This window comes from Colossoma macropomum, unplaced genomic scaffold, assembly GCF_904425465.1.
Source record: "Colossoma macropomum unplaced genomic scaffold, Colossoma_macropomum, whole genome shotgun sequence".
Lineage (NCBI taxonomy): Eukaryota > Metazoa > Chordata > Actinopteri > Characiformes > Serrasalmidae > Colossoma > Colossoma macropomum.
In genome coordinates, this window is record NW_023494789.1 from 44,326,800 (window position 1) to 44,346,123 (window position 19,324).

At 36.6% G+C, this 19,324-nt stretch overlaps 1 protein-coding gene across 4 annotated transcripts in view; it reads left to right on the top strand.

Moving 5' to 3' along the window:
* Positions 1-18,512, top strand: part of pbx1b (pre-B-cell leukemia homeobox 1b) — a 95,672-nt gene extending 77,160 nt beyond the window's left edge. Inside the window, exons 4-9 of one of the 4 annotated variants that reach the window (XM_036571443.1) lie at positions 1,515-1,705; positions 5,973-6,108; positions 8,356-8,518; positions 9,801-9,913; positions 10,831-10,920; positions 14,927-18,512. In XM_036571443.1, coding sequence (XP_036427336.1) covers positions 1,515-1,705; positions 5,973-6,108; positions 8,356-8,518; positions 9,801-9,913; positions 10,831-10,920; positions 14,927-15,019 — 786 coding nt within the window. In that variant the 3' untranslated portion in view covers positions 15,020-18,512. The remainder of the gene's footprint in view (positions 1-1,514; positions 1,706-5,972; positions 6,109-8,355; positions 8,519-9,800; positions 9,914-10,830; positions 10,921-14,926) is intronic. The other 3 variants (XM_036571444.1, XM_036571445.1, XM_036571446.1) reach the window with 3 other exon arrangements.
* Positions 18,513-19,324: the final 812 nt, after the last annotated feature.

Genomic DNA, 19,324 nt, shown 5'->3' on the forward strand with positions numbered 1-19,324 from the left:
TGAATGTAAAATTTGAGTAAGAAGCTAACCTAAGCCTCATTATAAAGTGTTCTTGCCAATCACTTTAGCGTAGCACTAACAAACTACTAAAATCCTATAGCAGACGTTTTACTCATTTTTTTGCCAGAGTGTTGACATTTATGGCCCAAATTGAAGACCTAGCTTCGGTAGTCATGATTTGCCACTGCTAGCTACAGACACACATTCAAGTATTTAAAATAAAAAAAGCATGGAATTTTTTGTGTAAGATAGGCTGTGGCACATACTGTAGTACATACTGAAGTAAAAACAGCTGTGAAAAGTGAATTACTCTTTACAGCCCATGACCCAAGGTTTCTTTCTAGACCTGTAACTTGTTCACCTTCTGTGTTGTCAAACCGTGCCCAGATTTGCTCTGTTAAAATGTACAAACACACATACACAGAAAAAAATTTCAAATTTACAGTACCATTTAGAGGTTTGTCCAGACTTTGGCACTGCTTTCAAGTTTCAGCTCTGGAAAATGCATTAGTTATTTTTTAATGATGACATGAAGGAATACCTACAGATGTGTTATTTAGTTTGCTGCACTAAATCTGACATACCGATATATCCCACATAACTGTCAGACATAAAATCTCTTTCAGACAGATTCTCTTACACTGGCCATCTCACTCCTCAAGATGAGTATACTCAAAACAGTCTGATCAAACCCAGGAGTTACACAATCATGTGAAGGCCTTCAGAGATCAAACAGTACAACACAGTGGGTAACAATCCAGGATTGCCCTTCAACCATAATAAATGAAATCACTTATTAAATTTGTTAAGGTAGAATACAGTTCTTGTGCACTGTGATGGTGAACACACACTAACCTAAATGTGCTTGCAGTACAAACACACAAACCCAGAGCTCCACCCACACATGCACATTTGTTCAGAAGTGAAATTCAAATGCAACAAATAAAACTCCATTTGACTATCAGCTATCACACCCATACAAACACAAGCATTAGAAATGCTTACATCTCCCTACCTTTGCACAAATAGAACTATGGGAGAGAAACAAACAAGCTCTTGCAGAAGAACCTCAACTCATGCACGCCTTTATTTTTCTTTGAATTGCAACATTTATGCCCTATTGGAGAATTTAATCTTTCACACAAATTATAGCAGGGCTAGAAGTGGATTCACTTCTTAATGCATAAATCACGGAATAATTAATATAATTAATCAAGTAATTTAGTAACTTCAGATTTTATTATTATATAAAGCAGCTTGAGTCTCTTTGGGGCAGCTAAGCTCCCTCTGGCTTTCCCTGTAATTCAGACACAACTATATTGTCTCCATTGGCTTTTGACTAATGCACAAACTAGTCTTCAGATGGTCCACAGTTTTTCTCCAACCCAACTTGCAACACCTAGGATGATGGACAAACGTGGACTGTCTGTGGACCGTTCTGCACAATCTAATGATTGTGAATTGTACTTACTTTTTTGACTTTTTATTCTCTTTTCTTTTTTTTTTTCCCGTAGGCCTGTAATGAGTTCACTACTCACGTGATGAACCTGCTGCGGGAACAGTCCCGCACGCGGCCCATTTCACCCAAAGAGATCGAACGCATGGTCAGTATCATCCACCGCAAGTTCAGTTCCATCCAGATGCAGCTCAAACAGAGCACCTGTGAGGCCGTCATGATCCTCCGCTCTCGCTTCCTTGACGCCAGGTCTGTGTGTGTTTTTGTGTGTGTGTGTGTGTGTGTGTGTGCGCGCACAATGACTTTCCACACTTGCTAGACTTGACAGTCATATTGTGCTGCAACCAACAGAATGTGAAGTTGCATTCGTTGAGACACATTATGAAACTAATGAATTTTCTTGGCATTGTAACATGTTAAGAGGACAACGCAAGTAATTTTTGTTTTATGTTAGCTATGTAGCTAATTCAGATGTTTTTACATGTACGGAATGTGTCGCTGTTGTTGGAACAAAACCTTGACATGATAACCAGACATTCTTCCAAGTAATTTTGGGCCATTTCTTTTGGTCCATTCATCATAAAATTTACACACAATGTAAAGGACAAGCATTTTCAAATTATGTCAAAAACTGAAAAACAAAAATGGAGATTTGAGGCTTTGTCCCAACAGTAGCGGTATGTTTTTTGTTTACATTTTCACTCGCAAGAACAAACGTAGCTTTGCTTGATTACACATGATGGTGTGAAACTGTAGATGTTTGAGTAAATATATCTAGGAATGAAGATTGGTTAGTGATTAGTTCATTTGATCACTTTTGGCTTGTTTTTTAGTAGTTGCATGCAATGAACAAAAAAAAGGCAAATAATTATTAATCTGAGTAATTTATATGACAATCGTCATATATATGTACCTCTCTAATAGAGGTACTTACTATATTAGTAATGTAAGATAATAAATAAGTAATATAAATATTATATAAGTAAAAAATGCACTTTCAAATATAGAAAGCTACCTCTGCTGTGGCTCCAGACTAGTTATGAACATTGTCACACACACAAAAAAAAAACAAACGAAGGCAAGAACATGCACTGCTGATCATAAACAAACAAAATTATGTTTTTGGGATTTAATTAGAATTTAGAATTTTACATACTGGGGATACTTGCAAACCATTGACAGGTTTTTAGAAGTCATTCTGATCGAAGTAATATGTTTTCTTTATAAACAGAATAATGCTAATGAGCAGAAACACGTTCCATGTGAGGTAACCAGAAATCAGCTTCAGATTGCAGATTTTTCTGACAAGCCAACTCTCTGAATGTGGACACTTTGCGTAGTAAGCTAATAATCACGTAATGTTTATTAGGCAGTAAAGCTGCGTAGATAAGCTGCTGCACAGCTAATGCAGCTGCCTTCGCTAGTTACAGACTTTTACTTTCACTACAGTTACTGTTCAGCTTTCAGCACAGCTGCTCTCTTAGCTTATAATATCAGTGGGATATGACTGATGTGGAGGTTTTATAGAAAAGTCCTTCTCAAAGATGCATCAGAATATGCCTATGTATCTTTTTGACGACCATCTCACAACGATCTTATGACCTCCAGGCTAAGAATCACTGGTTTAAATGCGTGGATTTGGGGTCGCTTGATGATTTACGCTGAGCGCTTCCTGGACGATTTAGGAGAAATAACATTGACTTTGAAAAAGTGTTTATTGCAGTTGTGTATCTTCTTACTCATTTTCTTACATATATATATATATATATATATATATGAATGACCCCATGTCCTGACAAGGTATGAAAACAAACCTGTGTATGCATCTGTCTTTATATACTGTATATGTGTGTCTGAACGTTTTCAATGCGCGTAGGTGTTCCTGTCTGTATCTGCTTACAAAGATAACATGTAGCAATTGTTCCGATTCTTTTGTTTCGTTAGTGTGTGCGAGCTCAGATCCATGCACGCCCTGCTCCCACATTTTTATCTCATTGTGTCCTCTCTCCTCATTCGCTGCATTGCTTTAAGCCTGTGACAGGGACGTCCATGTAAAACTTAACACTCATGCAATTTAATTGTGCAGATTTGCGTCCCCTGACACAGCGTAGCGTTACTGATCTCTGTCGATTTTTATTTATTTATTTTTTTTCTCAGCCAGCAGTTCAGTCCTGAAGCCACACGGACCCAGGCCACCTCTCTGCATTTCCGTTAGACCACATACAAGCCTCCGCACACTGCGGAGTGTGGAGCGCTTCCCTTCTTTAATGTAATCGCTTGTTCCCTTTGATACATGCCTGGGATTTGCATACATTTCTTTGAGGATAAATCATGCTGGAAGCCTTGAGTTGGAGGCATAACATTTAAATGAGCCTCTCGCTCCCTTTCACCACGCACTATCCATTCTGCTGCAAATGATGGTGGAAAGAGTCAGTCTCTCTCTCTCTCTCTCTCTCTCTCTCTCTCTCTCTCTCTCTCTCTCTCTCTTCATTTCTTCTCGCTCTCATTCTCTGTCTTTCCTCACTTTTTCTGTTTCTTTCCCTTTCTCTTTCCCTCTGTCCGTCTCTCTTTCCATGTTTTCATGTGCCCTCTCTCTCGTTCCTTGCTGTCCTTCTGTCTCTCTTTCTCTCTCTCGTGCTCTCTTTTTTTTTAGTCTTTCCTCTCTCCATCTCACTCTCTTCTCTTGTGCTCTCTCTCTTTCTCTTTTTTGCCCTTCTCAGCCTCTTTCTCTGTCTTGCTCTCTCTCTCCTTTCCTCTCCTTTCCTCCTCTCTGTCTTTCTCTCTCCTGCTCAGCGCTCTTCAGATTAATTCTTTCGCAGCCTGAAACCATGCTGTGCTCATTTGCATATGGTGAAGAGGGGCTTTGTGGGTAGGAAATCGTCTGGCTCTGTGTTCCAGGGAGGATCTCCCAGGGTTCAGTGCTGCATATGCAAAGCCCCTGCATTTTGCCCCCCTGAGACATGCCACATTCACACACTCTTAACCCAAAAGATGAGTAATGCTGAGAGTGGGGCGAATTCACTGGCACCCAGCCCTGCTTTCCTCTCTTTTAAAGCTTTTAAACCTTCTCCAGCACATATGTGTACATGTGTGCGTGTGTGGCCTGCTGTATGCTTCCCCATGAATACAACACGTGCATTCAGACTCTTTAACACAGCATTAGCGCTAGGTGATGTATCAAAGTGCATAGTGGATAACACCACCGCTTCACACAAGAGACTGGGGTTTAATTCCCCGATCAGGCAGGAGTGGCACAACTATGGACTAGGGCTTGCTGAATTAGCATTTTACATGCTTCAAATATGCATGGGTGTTTTCAAGCAATACTCATTTTCAATACCGCCCTAATAATAAATGTAAATAATAATATTTACATTTCATAATTGACCTTTCTTTTAGTATGTCCCGTCATTTGTTCTATAAAGTTAATTTTTTAATCAAATGATTCCATATTTTGATTTGTAGAAAACTGTTTTACACATTTACACATCCCTTTTTACAGTAGATGTACCACAGATGCCGAGAGACAGCACATATATGTCTCTCATAAATGTGCTTTTATGTTGTCAGAGAAGACAGATGAGTCTAACTGGATTTTTGCTTACCTAGATAGCATCAGTAGCAGCACAGAAACAAGTTCATATGTCTTTTTAAGTCTTTGTTCAGCAATATGTTGCTATAATCAGTTTAGCTAGTTTACTTAATGGATAGGTAAGTTCAAATTCCTTTGCAAGGGTAAGAACTGTAGAGTAACATAAATATTGTTATTTTAATGTTTTATACTAAATTTGTATCGATTTACAGCCATTCAAAACTTATAGTAATTAGCTAAACCGATTAGCTAGCCTGCTATCTCTGTTTGTCTCCATATCTCAGCTGTGGGGTCGCTGTGGGGTCGCTGTGGGGTCGCTGTGGGGCTCTCTGTGGCTAAACGAGTGACTGAGTACAAGCTCAGGTTTACCTTAATGTCATTTAATATTTAAAGCTATGGCCAAACAAATTAATGTTTCCTTTCCTGTAAACATGGTTTCCATTTTAATATCTTTTATGTTCAAAGAAAAGTGATGACTTGCAAAGTCTTAGAGGGGAGTGTGAAGTCCACAAGAGTGGTCTAGAATTCTGGTATACTAAATAAGAAAACAAATACCAACATAACAAACACCATTTATTTGCACCAGCCCAACTATAGCCTATTGTTACATTTACCTACCTCTTATCTACCACTGTATTTTCTGTACTGTAAGTATACAGAGAGGGAAAAATTTTATACTAAAATATCCTCTTTTAGTACCTCAAACAGCATCACTTGTAGTGTTAGGTACTGGTATGACAGACATGTGACCCCTTCTTGATTCTCAGGAAAAAACATTACAATACTCTTAGCTGTATTTTAGTTCTTATTATCTCATTAGATGGCATTTATTTTCAATATGTAGTTGCAATACTCATTTAAAAGTCTTTTAAACCTTCTAATGAATTGGAACGTAACGTCTTTCTCCCTGTTGTCTCTCCATAGGAGGAAAAGACGAAACTTCAACAAGCAGGCCACAGAGATCCTGAATGAATATTTTTATTCTCACCTCAGTAACCCGTACCCCAGCGAGGAAGCCAAGGAGGAGCTGGCCAAGAAATGCTCCATCACCGTTGCCCAGGTAATTCCCTCTTTCGCTTTGTTATAGAGCTGCAACTAATGATTATTTTTGTAACCCATCAACCTATGTACTGTTTATTCGACAAACTTTTAGAAGTCAACAGTTATTACTTTTATTTAGCTTTCCTACTCAAATGTAATGACATAATTACATGCAATAAAACATAGAAAACATATAATAAAACATTTCATCAAATGTAATGAAATGTGTCCTCTTTTACTTATGACTTGCGACACAGTAGAAACAACAGAAGCCATAACACCCCCTACACTTCCTGGAGTGTACTGCAATCTGTCAGAATGATCATATTTATATAGAGAATTATATATATGTTATGCATAATAAAAATAAATTAACAAATAAGTCCACACTGATATTACTTAAAAGTTCACATTAATCATGGCAGCCATTTCAATCCATTTCCATCCCTCTTTATATCATTTACATGTCAAGTTATGGATTATGCCATATATACTTTACACATATCAGTACAACACTTTTATATTTTATGGATGTTTATTGATATATGGATGTATAATCAGTTCCCCATGGTGACTTACCTCTAGCGTGTTAACCCAAATGTAATTTGATATTCAATTATGAACACCTGTGTTACTGTATAGGAGTAGTCCACACCTGCTTTTGCTAAATGGATGATACACTTAAAAGCGCTTAATGAATCTGGGGTGACATAATTTGACGATGCATCTGGGTGCCGTCCTCAGATTGACTCTGGAGCAGAATGATTGGTTGTGTGTGTCTGGCGCCATTTTGTAATAAAGAAACACGTTTAGCTGCTGCCTGGGAGGGGAAAGTGTTGCCGCAGGATTGATTTGGTTTTCATTTTAATGTTGTTTATCATTAGTGCGAGCCTTTATCCGCGCAGCTTCATCTGGGAGTGTATTAGCGGTAATGGGTGTTAGTGTGTGTGAGGACGAATCCGTACCATCGTACCGCTCGATGATAGCTAGCTGCAGACGGAGTGACTTAATGAGATTGTTATTGGCAATCTTTTTATTCTGACAGTAATGTGGAGTTTGCTCTGTTAGCATGTGTATCCTTCACCTCACATAGGCAGGCCTTTGCCCATGGAGGAATCACTTGTATCTGCCTGTAGCCTTCTTTGTTAGGCTTATAGACCGCTTAGAGAAAGTTTGGTTAAAAAAAAAAAAAAAAAAATCAAATTTGCAGTTTACCTCTTGCTTCTTTTGGTTCGCACTGAAGATATGAGTCTACTGTAGCTAACAAATGGATGTTTAAACCCCACTAATTAGCATTAATGCCAACTGCAAGCCTATATCATCACACACGTGCATCAAACCATGCCGAGTAGTTGAATCATCTCGAATATACTTGCTTATTTGGTTTCTGACACTGTATGTCATGCTACTGTCTAGAAAAATGGACAAAGGTATGGACAAAATTTAGGCTTTAAAATTACTGCTACTACTTTTTTAGTAGTACGATGTTTTCAGACCACAAAAACAGGTGCATATTTTAACATGGAGTGTTAAGTTTTAATTATGTTTAACATTTGACTCCTCCCCCTGGACAAACTATAAAGTCACCCAACCAAAATTCATTACCGTATAGTCTAGTGCACCAAGGAATCACTTATATAGCAGATACAGTGCAAAATGCAGCTACATAGATAAATAACAAATTCAAGTTAATTTTACAGTACTTTTATACAGATATAATAATACTAACAATCTCTTGACAAACCTTTTTAAGTTGATGATGCAAGGCAAAAATAAAGGCGATCAACTATGTTTTTTTTTTCCTCTCATTCTGTTGTTAAATTAACGCAGTAATGACAATGTGCTGAGTGGCACATTCAGTGTTTGGCAGCCTTAAGTGTAAAATAAGTTTAATAATAAGTTCAAAGACTTCTGCCCAGTAATATTAAAAACAACTACAGGGATAAACTACAGGGATAAAAAAATTACTGTGAAAATGAGATCTACATCAATTTTTAGGTCACCTCATAGTCAGACCTGGAATAGTGTACATTCAGCTTTTTAGCAAATGATCACTTTGAAATTGCCCAACAGTGTTTGGTACCTCTTTGCTTAGAAATGGTACTTCTAATGATTTGTCCCTGATATTTTGCACAGTCACACGTACATTACTGATTCTATAATTCTGACACAAGTTCTGTTTCTTTTTGACCATGTTAAGTTGTTGTTGACGTTAAGGACGAAAAAATGTGTCACGTCAATAAACACTTTAATTTGTTTTCTTGAGCAGGTCTCCAACTGGTTCGGAAACAAACGGATCCGATATAAGAAGAACATCGGAAAGTTCCAGGAAGAAGCCAACATGTATGCTGCCAGAACTGCTGTCAGCGCGACCAACGCCTCGGCCCATGGCAGCCAGGCCAATTCCCCCTCCACCCCCAATTCAGCAGGTGGGCAAATAAACCTCTTCGATGGACCATTGCACAACTTCTCAGCTGCATACCCTAAATCACATTCATTTTCCAAACCACACTAACAAAATATTACATTATTTAATTAAATATCTCACTGTACTTTCATACCAAGTTTTATTGTTACAGCTGCAGAAGTGATTTTGTATGCTCCAAAATCAAAGAGTATAAGGTCATCTGTAGTGGCAGAAGTGGTTGTTTTGGGGCCCTGTAGACCACAGATGCTTCCTTCTGTGTCAGTAAAAATGATTTTTATGTATGTGTATGCTAGATTTTTAGCATTAGTTTAGTTCATTTTGCCCTAAACTTTTGTAACTTGCCCAAGTACTTCAGTCTTTTACAACTCCATACAAATCCAGTTTTGTGTGCTATATAGTTTCTTGTCTGTTTGCTGACCCTACAATCTTCAAAAGTATCTGGGGAAGTTACAATTAGCCAGTTCATTTTAGAGAATTTTGCTGCCTAAAACAATGCTCAGACTGGGAGCTGCATGGCAAAAAAAATATTTATGTCCATAATACTGGCAAATGATAAGTTTAACATTTCAGAAAATTAGATATTCTCAAGGTCAGTGTTCATTGACCAGCTGCAGATTTATTGTTTCACTTCACAGTGATTAGCAGAGTACTCCACGACTGATCATAGTCGCCTGCGTTTTAAATTATGAATGTCACAAATGACACATTTCATATGATTCTTAAAATCCTGGAAAGATAAAGAAATAAAAATGATTTAATATAGAAAATTATTACACTTTTAAAGATGTTGTGTGGATCATTCAAGCTCAAGTTTAAATTTTATAAATTGTATTTCAAAGTGCAAATTCTTATGGGCATTTAGGTTTTATGTTACATTTACATAAAAACAGTCTTCTTAAAAGGCCCCTTTTAGCAAGATTCAAATATAATCAATTTTAGTGTGTCTATAAGGCTGTCCACTGTTCTGCGCCTGCTTTGTTTTGTGTTTGATTGTGTGCATAGGGCACATGTATTCCTCCGTTAGCCAGCTAACACTACAGATTACCTGAGTAAAGCCTGCTCTTGCTTTAAGTCTTTCCTACAGTATTACCTGTTGCTTGACTTCAGTATGCTACTCTCTATGAGCTGTACATTCTGTCTGCTCTGTTCTGCTTATCTAACAATTTCTGCATGTGCTTTTCTTCTCTTTCTGCTTCTCTTTCTCCCTCTCTCTGCTTCTCTCTCTCCCTCTCTCTGCTCTTTGTGCCTGTTCTTTTTGCCCTCTCTTCCCTCTCCTCTCTCAGGTTCTGCTGGTTCTTTTAACATGTCGAATTCTGGAGACTTGTTTATGAGTGTGCAGTCTATGAATGGGGATTCATACCAGGGGGCTCAGGTGGGAGCAAACGTTCAGTCACAGGTATGAAACACAACAGGTCTGTTACTTCAGCCTGGACTCCACAAATCATCTTAATTACTTACTTCATTCATTTTTCTTAAAATTTGTTTAGTGTATTTTATCTTTTCTCTAATGAAGAAGGCTTATCACAGTACAAGGTGTGCAATAATGGATTCTCCTGGCCAAATGACGTTTTGTTGATTTTTCTAAGTCAGAATAAGTACACTTCCTCTATAGGGAACAGACAGAAAGTTTGACATATTGGAAAATAAAACATACAATATAAAATGTCCCATATCTTTTGCACAGGCCACATTTTATGTCTGTTTTTTCAAATGTGTTAAATACAGCAAATATACAGTAACAATTTTGCATTGAATTGTACAGAAGTATGGTCTCTGCAGAGGATGTGTTTAACTTATTTTCAAGAAAATCAACAAAACGTGTACTTTGAACAGACATTTGCATTCGACTGTAGCTGAAATGATAAACCTATGAATTGTAATGCAATTATTACAGTTATTATATACATCATAAATATTTTTGATACTTTTATTTGGAAGGTTTAGCAGTTTTGGAGCATATGGATAAAATGACTTATTTTTGTAATTAGATTCCATTTATTTTTTTAAATATTTTACTATACAGAATGTGATGTGTAAACTAATTTTAGTTTACTGTCATTTTAGATGTAGAAAATATTTTGTGCATTACCATTGCATTATTTATATTGTATTACAGTATTTACATTGTACTTTGCTTACATTTATTTCAGGTGGTTATCCACACTGTTTGTCTTTGGCCACCTCTTGTGACGTTTGTGCTTTTCTTGCTTTATATCATCTTAGTTTGTGTGCATTGTACTTGTTTGCTTTGTTTGACCTTGCTTTGTTTGTTTGTGTGTGTTTACTGTGACCTTGCTGCATTGTGTGTTTCAGGTGGATACCCTTCGCCATGTTATCAGCCAGACAGGAGGATACAGTGATGGCCTCACAGCCAGCCAGATGTACAGTCCGCAGGGCATCAATGTAAGGAGGGAGAGGGGAAAAAAATTTTGTTGTTTTTTTTTCCCTTGACGTTTTGTCCTCTACCAATTATTTCAAAGCCATAGGGCTCAGAACGCCACTTAGAGTGACTTGTCTGCATTGCGTTGGTCACCTAGTTGATTGCCTGTGTGTTGCTAATGCCAACGGGCTCAGTGCTGCCCAGCGAGTCTCGGACACATGGCCGGCCGCCTCACACACCAAGCGTCCGTCTGAGCCCGTCACATCCAATCACATCTTCCAGGGCACCTGCAGCCTCACATCCTGTGCTAAAGGGAGTGGAGGGGGAATGTGGTGGAGGGGCATTAGTTGGGGAGTGGAGGACAGGTGACATGGGACACGAGTTACCTAAATTCACTTCATCTTTATAACGGGCTGTAGGCCAATAAAAAAAAACAAACAAAAAAAACAAAACCTCTTTTAGAGCTAAATACTAAAAATACAACTATAAGCCTGTGGCTGAAACATTGTAAAAAAAAAAATAATACAGATTGTGTTTTTGATCTGTAATAATAATAATAATAATAATAATAACAATACAAATATGTTCCCTCTTCTTTATTATTTATTTATTGTTTTTGTTGTTGTTGTTGTTATTATTATTATTATTATTATTATTATTATTATTATTATTATTATTATTACACAGACAATAAAAAAGAATGTTCATAAGAGTACATTGATCAAAACAATTTATTGAACGATCATCATTATTATTATACACATATACATATAATGACTATAAAAAATATTCATAAAACTTTAAAAAAAAACTATTTTATGTATTTATTTTTTATTCCCCCCCTTTTCCTTTCGGGAGGGGTCTGAGTGAGCGGAGGGGAGGGACTGGCTGCTGGCGACTCGGCACGGTAGGAAAATTCACAGCGACAAGCCGTGTGGTAAAGAGGAAAATCGATCAGACAGACAGGAGGGGAGCGGAGTGTGGACTTGGGACAGCAATCCAAGCACATTGCTCAGATCACGCTCCTGCCGAGCTAATGGCCCTGACAGCAAGCCAGGGAGACGGAGGGAGAGAACGAGAGAGAGGTAGAGAGAGCAAGGGAGATAGAGGGACAAATGGAGAGAAAAGAAGGAGGATGAGGAGGATGAAGGTCAGCGGCTATGCTGCTATTTCTCGGCCCGCTGCTGTATGCTAATGGGATCAGACATGTTCCGTTAGAAAGAACACGGGATATATTCAAATCCCATCCAATCCCTTCTTTTCCCTCTCTTCCCTTCATGCTGTTCCAGAGGGATCAGAAGGGGATACAGGCTTGGATGTGATTTGAGGAAGGGGGTGAATCTTTAGGTGCATTGAAAAGTAGTGCATTGGATTTACTTGATCCAAATGTGTGAATCAGTTCTAAATAAATTAAAATATGACATCAACATGTTATTTGGCACCAGCGCAGGACTGATCATTATGTATAATTCAAAGAATTAAACAAATGAATTTGAATGATCTCCAGATGTTTTCTGTTCAGTAATTTAAAAGCCTTTACAGTTTATGTTGAATATGCAAGTTTTGGCATAATGCAAGAGGAATATTATATAAAATAAAACTTACAATAAAAATACATATATACATTTACATACTGTCATTGTCATACAGTTGTATGCAGAAGTTTTGGTGCCTTTGGTCAATTTATGCTTTTTGTTGATTTTCTAAGTGAAAGTTAATACATCCTTTACAGAGAACTGCACATTTCAAAGGATTATTACTGTTTATTTGAAGAATTTAATATATTGGAAGAAAAGATAAAATAGCAAGATAAAAAGCAAATAAATAGAAATTGTGCTAAAATTCGCACAAGTTCCCTGTACAGGATGTGTACCTATTTTCACTTTAACAAAACATATCATTTTACCAGTGGTGTTCAAACTTTTGCATACAACTGCCTTAAAACTTTTTTTCAGTTTTCATGCAGCGTTGTCGTTTGCAAATTTGTAAACAGCAGTGGCCTTTTCGTTTCCTAGCAAAGGGACAAATAGTAATGGCGGAAATTTACTTTGAATGAAATCTTGTCATTAACATAGTTTATTTACGTTAATATAACCTTGTGTCATTTGTTTGTGGGTCAAAATACCTTTAAGTTAAGAACATTCTTTCCTTCTCAGTTAAAACTACGATTTAGATTTTGTATTTAACATTTTTAACTTAATTTATATGAACTTGTGCATTTGTGAGTGAAATAGTGTTTGTATTTCATGTAGAACTGCAGTGACTTTGTGGTAAAAAGGCGATGACACTGTTCAGAAGTGGAATCTTTTTTCACTGTAGCGATCTCCTTCCTTGTTCAGTGTGTTGATAATGACTCATGAAGCGTTTTATGGCAGACTCGAGAGTAATTATGCCTTTGAAAGAGAATAGAAAAGTGTCGCCGAAGCTGAATACACTTTTAAGATCTTTTTCTCCTCTCCTCCATTTTGTTTGATTACAGACTGCCTCAGCTCTAAATAACAGGCTTGGAGCTGAGTGGCTGCCGACCACCATTTCCAGCCTTTTCTGATGGCATGAAATTTGCTATTAATATCCCCAAATGCTCTTTAGCAGGCCTGTCTGGGAGATTAGAAATGGCTTCTGCGTCTCTTATTGTATTTTCATTTCAATCTCCCAACGTCATAATTTTCTTCCACTGATTCTCTCTTTGTTTCTTGAATCTCAGGCCACTTCATCTCCTCTCAGTATTATTGTGTGTGTCAGTGAAAGCGACAGGCATTTAACTCTGTCCTGTATTACACGTCTGCAGTGCTCCTTGTCTTTTCACAGCTAAAGCAAACACAGAATGTTCTCAGAATTAAGGATTTGTGGAATTGGGTTTCTGAGTTAGCACTGAATGAAGAACTGTGTATATGAAAATACTTTTTTTACTATAGACTGCCAGTCACAAGTTTAGAGACACTGTGCTTTTCAAAATTATTTTCATTTGAATTTTTTCTGTTGGTTTGCAATGAGTTATCATATTAAAGACTAAGCTGGTTTATTTATAGGAAACAGTATCAGACGTGTAAATGTTTGTGACAGTCTAAAAATGATTAATCTATTCATTCATCCAACTCCTGTAGCCTCTACAACTGCTGCACAACCTATAGAGACAGTTAAGAATGTCAAAAAGAAGTGATGAATGAAAAACTGTGGAGCAGTTTTTTGCTTTATTTATTTATTTATTTACCTGTGTTGCCCAGTAAACTGCAAACCAACAATGAAAATATGCTTATATGTAATGAAAATTTAGCTTTAAACGCTAAGTGGCCACAAACTTTGGGCAGGCACTGTATAAATGTATGAATGTATGCATATATGTATGTATAAACACTGCTGGTCACTGCTGTTTTTTTTATTATTATTTTGACTATTTTTCACATTTTAGAATAATAGCAAAACTGTGAAATAACAAGTATTAAATTATGTAGTGACCAAAAAAAGGTGTTAAAGAAATCCAGTCTTATGTTTTACATTATTTTGGAATAAGGCCTTTGTGTTAAACGCAATATGACATTTTTCAGCAAATTTTGGTTCACAATTAATTTTTTTGGCCTGTATTTAGTTTTATCTGTTTCTATTTATTGACATATATATGTAACATAACTTTTGTTTTGGAAATAATTTCATACATAGGCATCAACTCCACTGTTTGTATTGGTCTTAGAAACAAATTCCATAATTTGTTGCTTAAAGTAAGTAACCTGGCTGCCTTAAAACTGTGAGATAACTGAACTTCTAATAGTAAGTTAACACAATAATCTGTTAACTTACTATTTTGAAGTTTGAAGCCGCCTGGTTATTTGCTTTAGGCTAAAACATAACATCTTTTTTACATTGTATTCAGTTATTAATCTTATGACCTATTATTCAATAATGTAGTAACTACTATGAAACTGTGTTTCATAGGAGACCCTTAGAGATTGATATGGTTAAACAGATTATATATATTAGAGATGAGGTTGATATTCCACTTTTCACTTCTTTAATGTTTGTTCTTTTTTTAAGGCCAACGGTGGCTGGCAGGATGCTACTACCCCTTCCTCAGTGACCTCACCCACAGAAGGACCTGGGAGTGTCCACTCCGACACCTCTAACTGATCCCGCCATCATCCCCGTTACCTCACTACTGCACAAGATGGACTCTTTCCTTTTCTCCTTCTCTTTGCCCTCGTTCGTCTCTCCATTTAGAAACAGCGCTCGCACTAAAAAAAACACTCCCACACTGAAAAAAACATGCTGCACTGAATTTGCTTGATTCTAAGGTGCATATCTTGATATTTCCACATGAATAAAACACAATTCTGAACTTCAGTGTACTTACTTTTCTTACTGGCAGTAATTGTGTTGATGTAATGTATTTTACATCAATGTGGAAATGTTGTAGACATCTTAGTCAGGCCAATTCAGTGTCTCATTGTTTTCAGGTTTTGGAATGAATCAGAGTTTACTGACCATGGATTGACTTACAAACTTAAAGTTGAAACAGAGACACACACACAACTATATACATACAGATACACACACCAAAGTCAGCATTACTAGAGTGTGTGCGGATCCGCATCTACCTAAATTCTCATATCCTGAGCGTAACAAATGTGAAAAACAGAAATGTGTAGTTGGCCCGCATCTTGGATTAGTATGTTTGTACAATATGTGCGCTACCTCTTAAGAAAATAACAAAGTACAACAAAACAGAACAAAAATAAAAATAGGCATCTCTGAAAACATTTTAATTTCTAAAATATAATGCATACTTCCATATCGCACCATTTCCCATAAATGAACCTTTCATTTTTCTTTATCATGATGATAAACCACGACCCCTTTTGTCCTTAAAACATTCTTCTGTCCATAGTGCCAAAGTATTTTTCTACATTTTAACAATCTTTTGATTTACATGTTCATTTTACATGATTACACATTTTCATACTCTTCGTGTTGTAATATAGGGACATACTGTAATATAAAGACTTATTTTATATCTCCCTCTCTGAGTCATGCTTTGGGGTACTTGAAGATGGTTTTTAGTTAGGCTTTGCAAAATAGCTTTGCTTTCAATCCTAACACAAAAACGTCTTTATTATGATCATTTGCAGCTAATTTTTTGTTATTCTTTCCCTGTATGATTTTCACTGGTGGCAATGCAGTATAGGCCAAAATAAAGAAGATAGTGTGTTACGTTTATGCTGATAATCTGGTGACAATTTAAAATTGAACGACTGGTGTCAACAGCATCAGTGTTACTGAATAGCCAAAAGCTGCTTTTAACCAAAATCACTTATGTAATAAGTGCAAACATCTGAAATGTACATTTTAAAATTGCTCACTTCCACAAGCGTTTAAACTCAGTGTGACCGTGCACACATTTTGCACCCATTTCCAAAGTTGTATTATTTGGTGCTATAATGTTTTACACATGAAATATTTTCAGTTTGTCTCTGAGTAACACATGGAGAGCTGTGAAAACAGAGGCATGCAGTGCTGGATGCATAAAAGCTGCAGTTCGTTTGGTGTTTTTTGATGTTCACAGTATGGATTTAAGAAGCTTTCACTCATCACACATTTCTTTTGATTTTTCTTTTCATTTCTTTATCCATCAGATGGGATGAATCCAAAATGTGAGAATCTGATTTTAGTTCATAGTTTTCTTGGTGAGTTTTTTTTTCAGCTATTATGAATTAAAATCAGCCCAATTATTATTTGATATCAAAAAACAGCAGACGTGTTTCCGTTTTGTTCATCGCTACCACTTAACAAATGTCCATGTTGTAAATGATGTATTATCTTGTGTATCCGGGAGCATTTTTTAGCGAGCATCCTGGTACATTGTACTCAAAACCAAAAATGCAGTCAGACTTCAGTAGTATTTGTTGAAAGAAAAAATGGCACACATAAATGCAGAAAATGTTTGGATATATTTTTACGTCTTCATGTTGTGAATAACCTGAAACTGCATTTCCTCTCCATCTTTGGCTTGGTTACAGGGCAAGTTCTGTTTTCATTTTTTCTCGCTGGCATAATGTGAATTTGCCCAAGAATGCGCTATATACATAGATGTGCACCTTTTTTTGTTCTTATTTTGCTCTTTTTAATGGCGGAATCTATTTTGAAGTGATGATAATGGCTTGTGCTTTACATAAGCATGGACCGATCCTCGACACATTTGCGCATTTATAGTGATAGTATACAAAGAAATCAAGGGTTTGGTTACTAAGATAAGTGACAGGGCCAGCTGTAGGCAACTGGAGCAGCACATGTGGACAATATGGACAGGCTTTTTCCTTTCATTAGTAGCCTAAATGACCTTATCCCACCAAATCGAATTTTGTACATCACACCTAGATGAATTATTCTGTTCCTTGTAGCTAATCAAGAAAACGTTAGCCTGTTTGGTTAGATGCACGATGAGTCACTCAGTTATGTTATGACATTTCACAGTGAGCACCCATGAAGAAAGTGCTTGTGTTTGATCATTGTCCAGCGTCTTTTGTCCTAAATTAGGGGAGACTCAGCTGGGGTTCTGGACGTGTTGTTTGGTGACTTAACGTCTTTGCTGTCAGTACAAAACCTCTCTAAAATGGTGAAATTTTACAGGGGAAGAGAAAAAGTAACAAGATTTTATTTCAAGTTATTTTGGACCATTTCCATTTTTTCAGCGCTGTAAAGTATGTAAAGAGCAGCTGGTGTTTTACAGTTATTAAAATGAAAAATCAGGTTTTGACCTGCTGTTGATGGTATCTTAATATATATGCTTTGATACACAAATTTCCTTGCTAAAGCTTGTTAACTGACGAGTTGATTCACATGTTTGAGCTCAGAAATCACTAAATTCAGGCAGCACAATATATTGTTTGTTAATCATTAGCATGATATAGGCTTTCGACATACTGATATAAAAGGTTGCAATCTGCAATTGAGCCATCTAACCTATCACAGTGTTTTTACTGGGTGCCATTTCCTTGATCTGGTAAACAGAAAACATTTTGGTCAAAATAATGTAAACCAATCTTTAACCCTGTCCCATTCACCAATGTGTTTTTAATATGCGACGGCATATATCAATATGTAGCAATATAATTATAGTATAGTATTTTTGTCCTGCAGCCCTATACAAAGTTCCAGCCGTCCAGGACTTCAGTTGGACTCCCCACCAACTTCAGTAGAGGGAGGAATGTGATCTGTTAATTTTTTCACTCATGCAAACCCCTCTCTCATTGCCTGTCCAGTTTCATTGTATTGCTGTTGGAAGCTTCATGTAATGATGCTTTTAGTTTTTTTGCATTTAAAGCAATTTGTAAAACATCAAATGTTTACTTTGTTGCATGTCTTTTGTTCTTTAAAAATCCTGCAGTGTTTTTGAATGTTTCTTCTTTTTTATATATAAAAAGTGCAGAGACTTTCTCTTGCCAAGTTTTAACTTTTAAGATCTCTGCATATGTATAAAAGGAATAAAATGGAACAGCAAATTATTGTCTTTTTGATTCCAACTTGTTTTTGTGGAGAAAAAAAAATAACAAGGTGTAGGTTTTCTGGTCTCTTAATTTGTACTGGTAATGCATATTCCAAATAAATAGTTTCTTTTGTTGCAAGATTGGTATGCTGTCATTTTCTGTGCTGCGCAATTACAATGAGTTTAGTGAATGTTCTTTCAAATCTACAGGTTTATTAGAACGACTCTAAGATTACATACAAAAATGGGTTGGATATTGTTACAAGAATGCTCTTAAAAGGTGCCAAAAAGGTTTTTTGGTTTTTTTTTTGTATGATTGCACTGAACTTTTCAGTGGAGGGTCTTTGAGAGAACCATTTTTGTAAATGAGATGTGTACGTGTGAAGAAGCTTTTTAAAGTTTAAATAACTTCCACATGATCTAAAGGTTCTAAGAAGAACTCTCTAACTGCTTTACATTCTCTGAAGGTTCTTTAAACCTTTGAAAAGATTTGTCACACTCAAAAATCTTTTCAAACGTGTTTTTTTTGGGGAACCAAAGGTGGTTCTTCTATGGCATCACTCAAAGGAACCCATTGTCACCCCTCCTTTTTTTTTAAGAGTGAAATTTTATGTTTCATCATGATAATTTTAAGTTGCAGTTATAACACCACTAACTAGCTAAAAGATCCTGTAAGCTCAGTATATGTAGCACAACTAGTTATGTTAAAAAACAGTACAGTTCTTGTTTGTCCGTGCACTGCATAGCCTTGAGAGTATCATGTGGTATTTTAATGGTGCGAAATGACTACATATTGATGTTTTAGGGAGGACCTCATAACATTTCCACTACAAGCTATTGCTTTACCTTAAAAACGTAAGCAAACTGCCTGAGTTAAAACTGATTTTATGAAGGTTAACAGAATGTAAACCACTGACTATTTTTTCTCTTAACCTCCTATTTTACTTCATTAT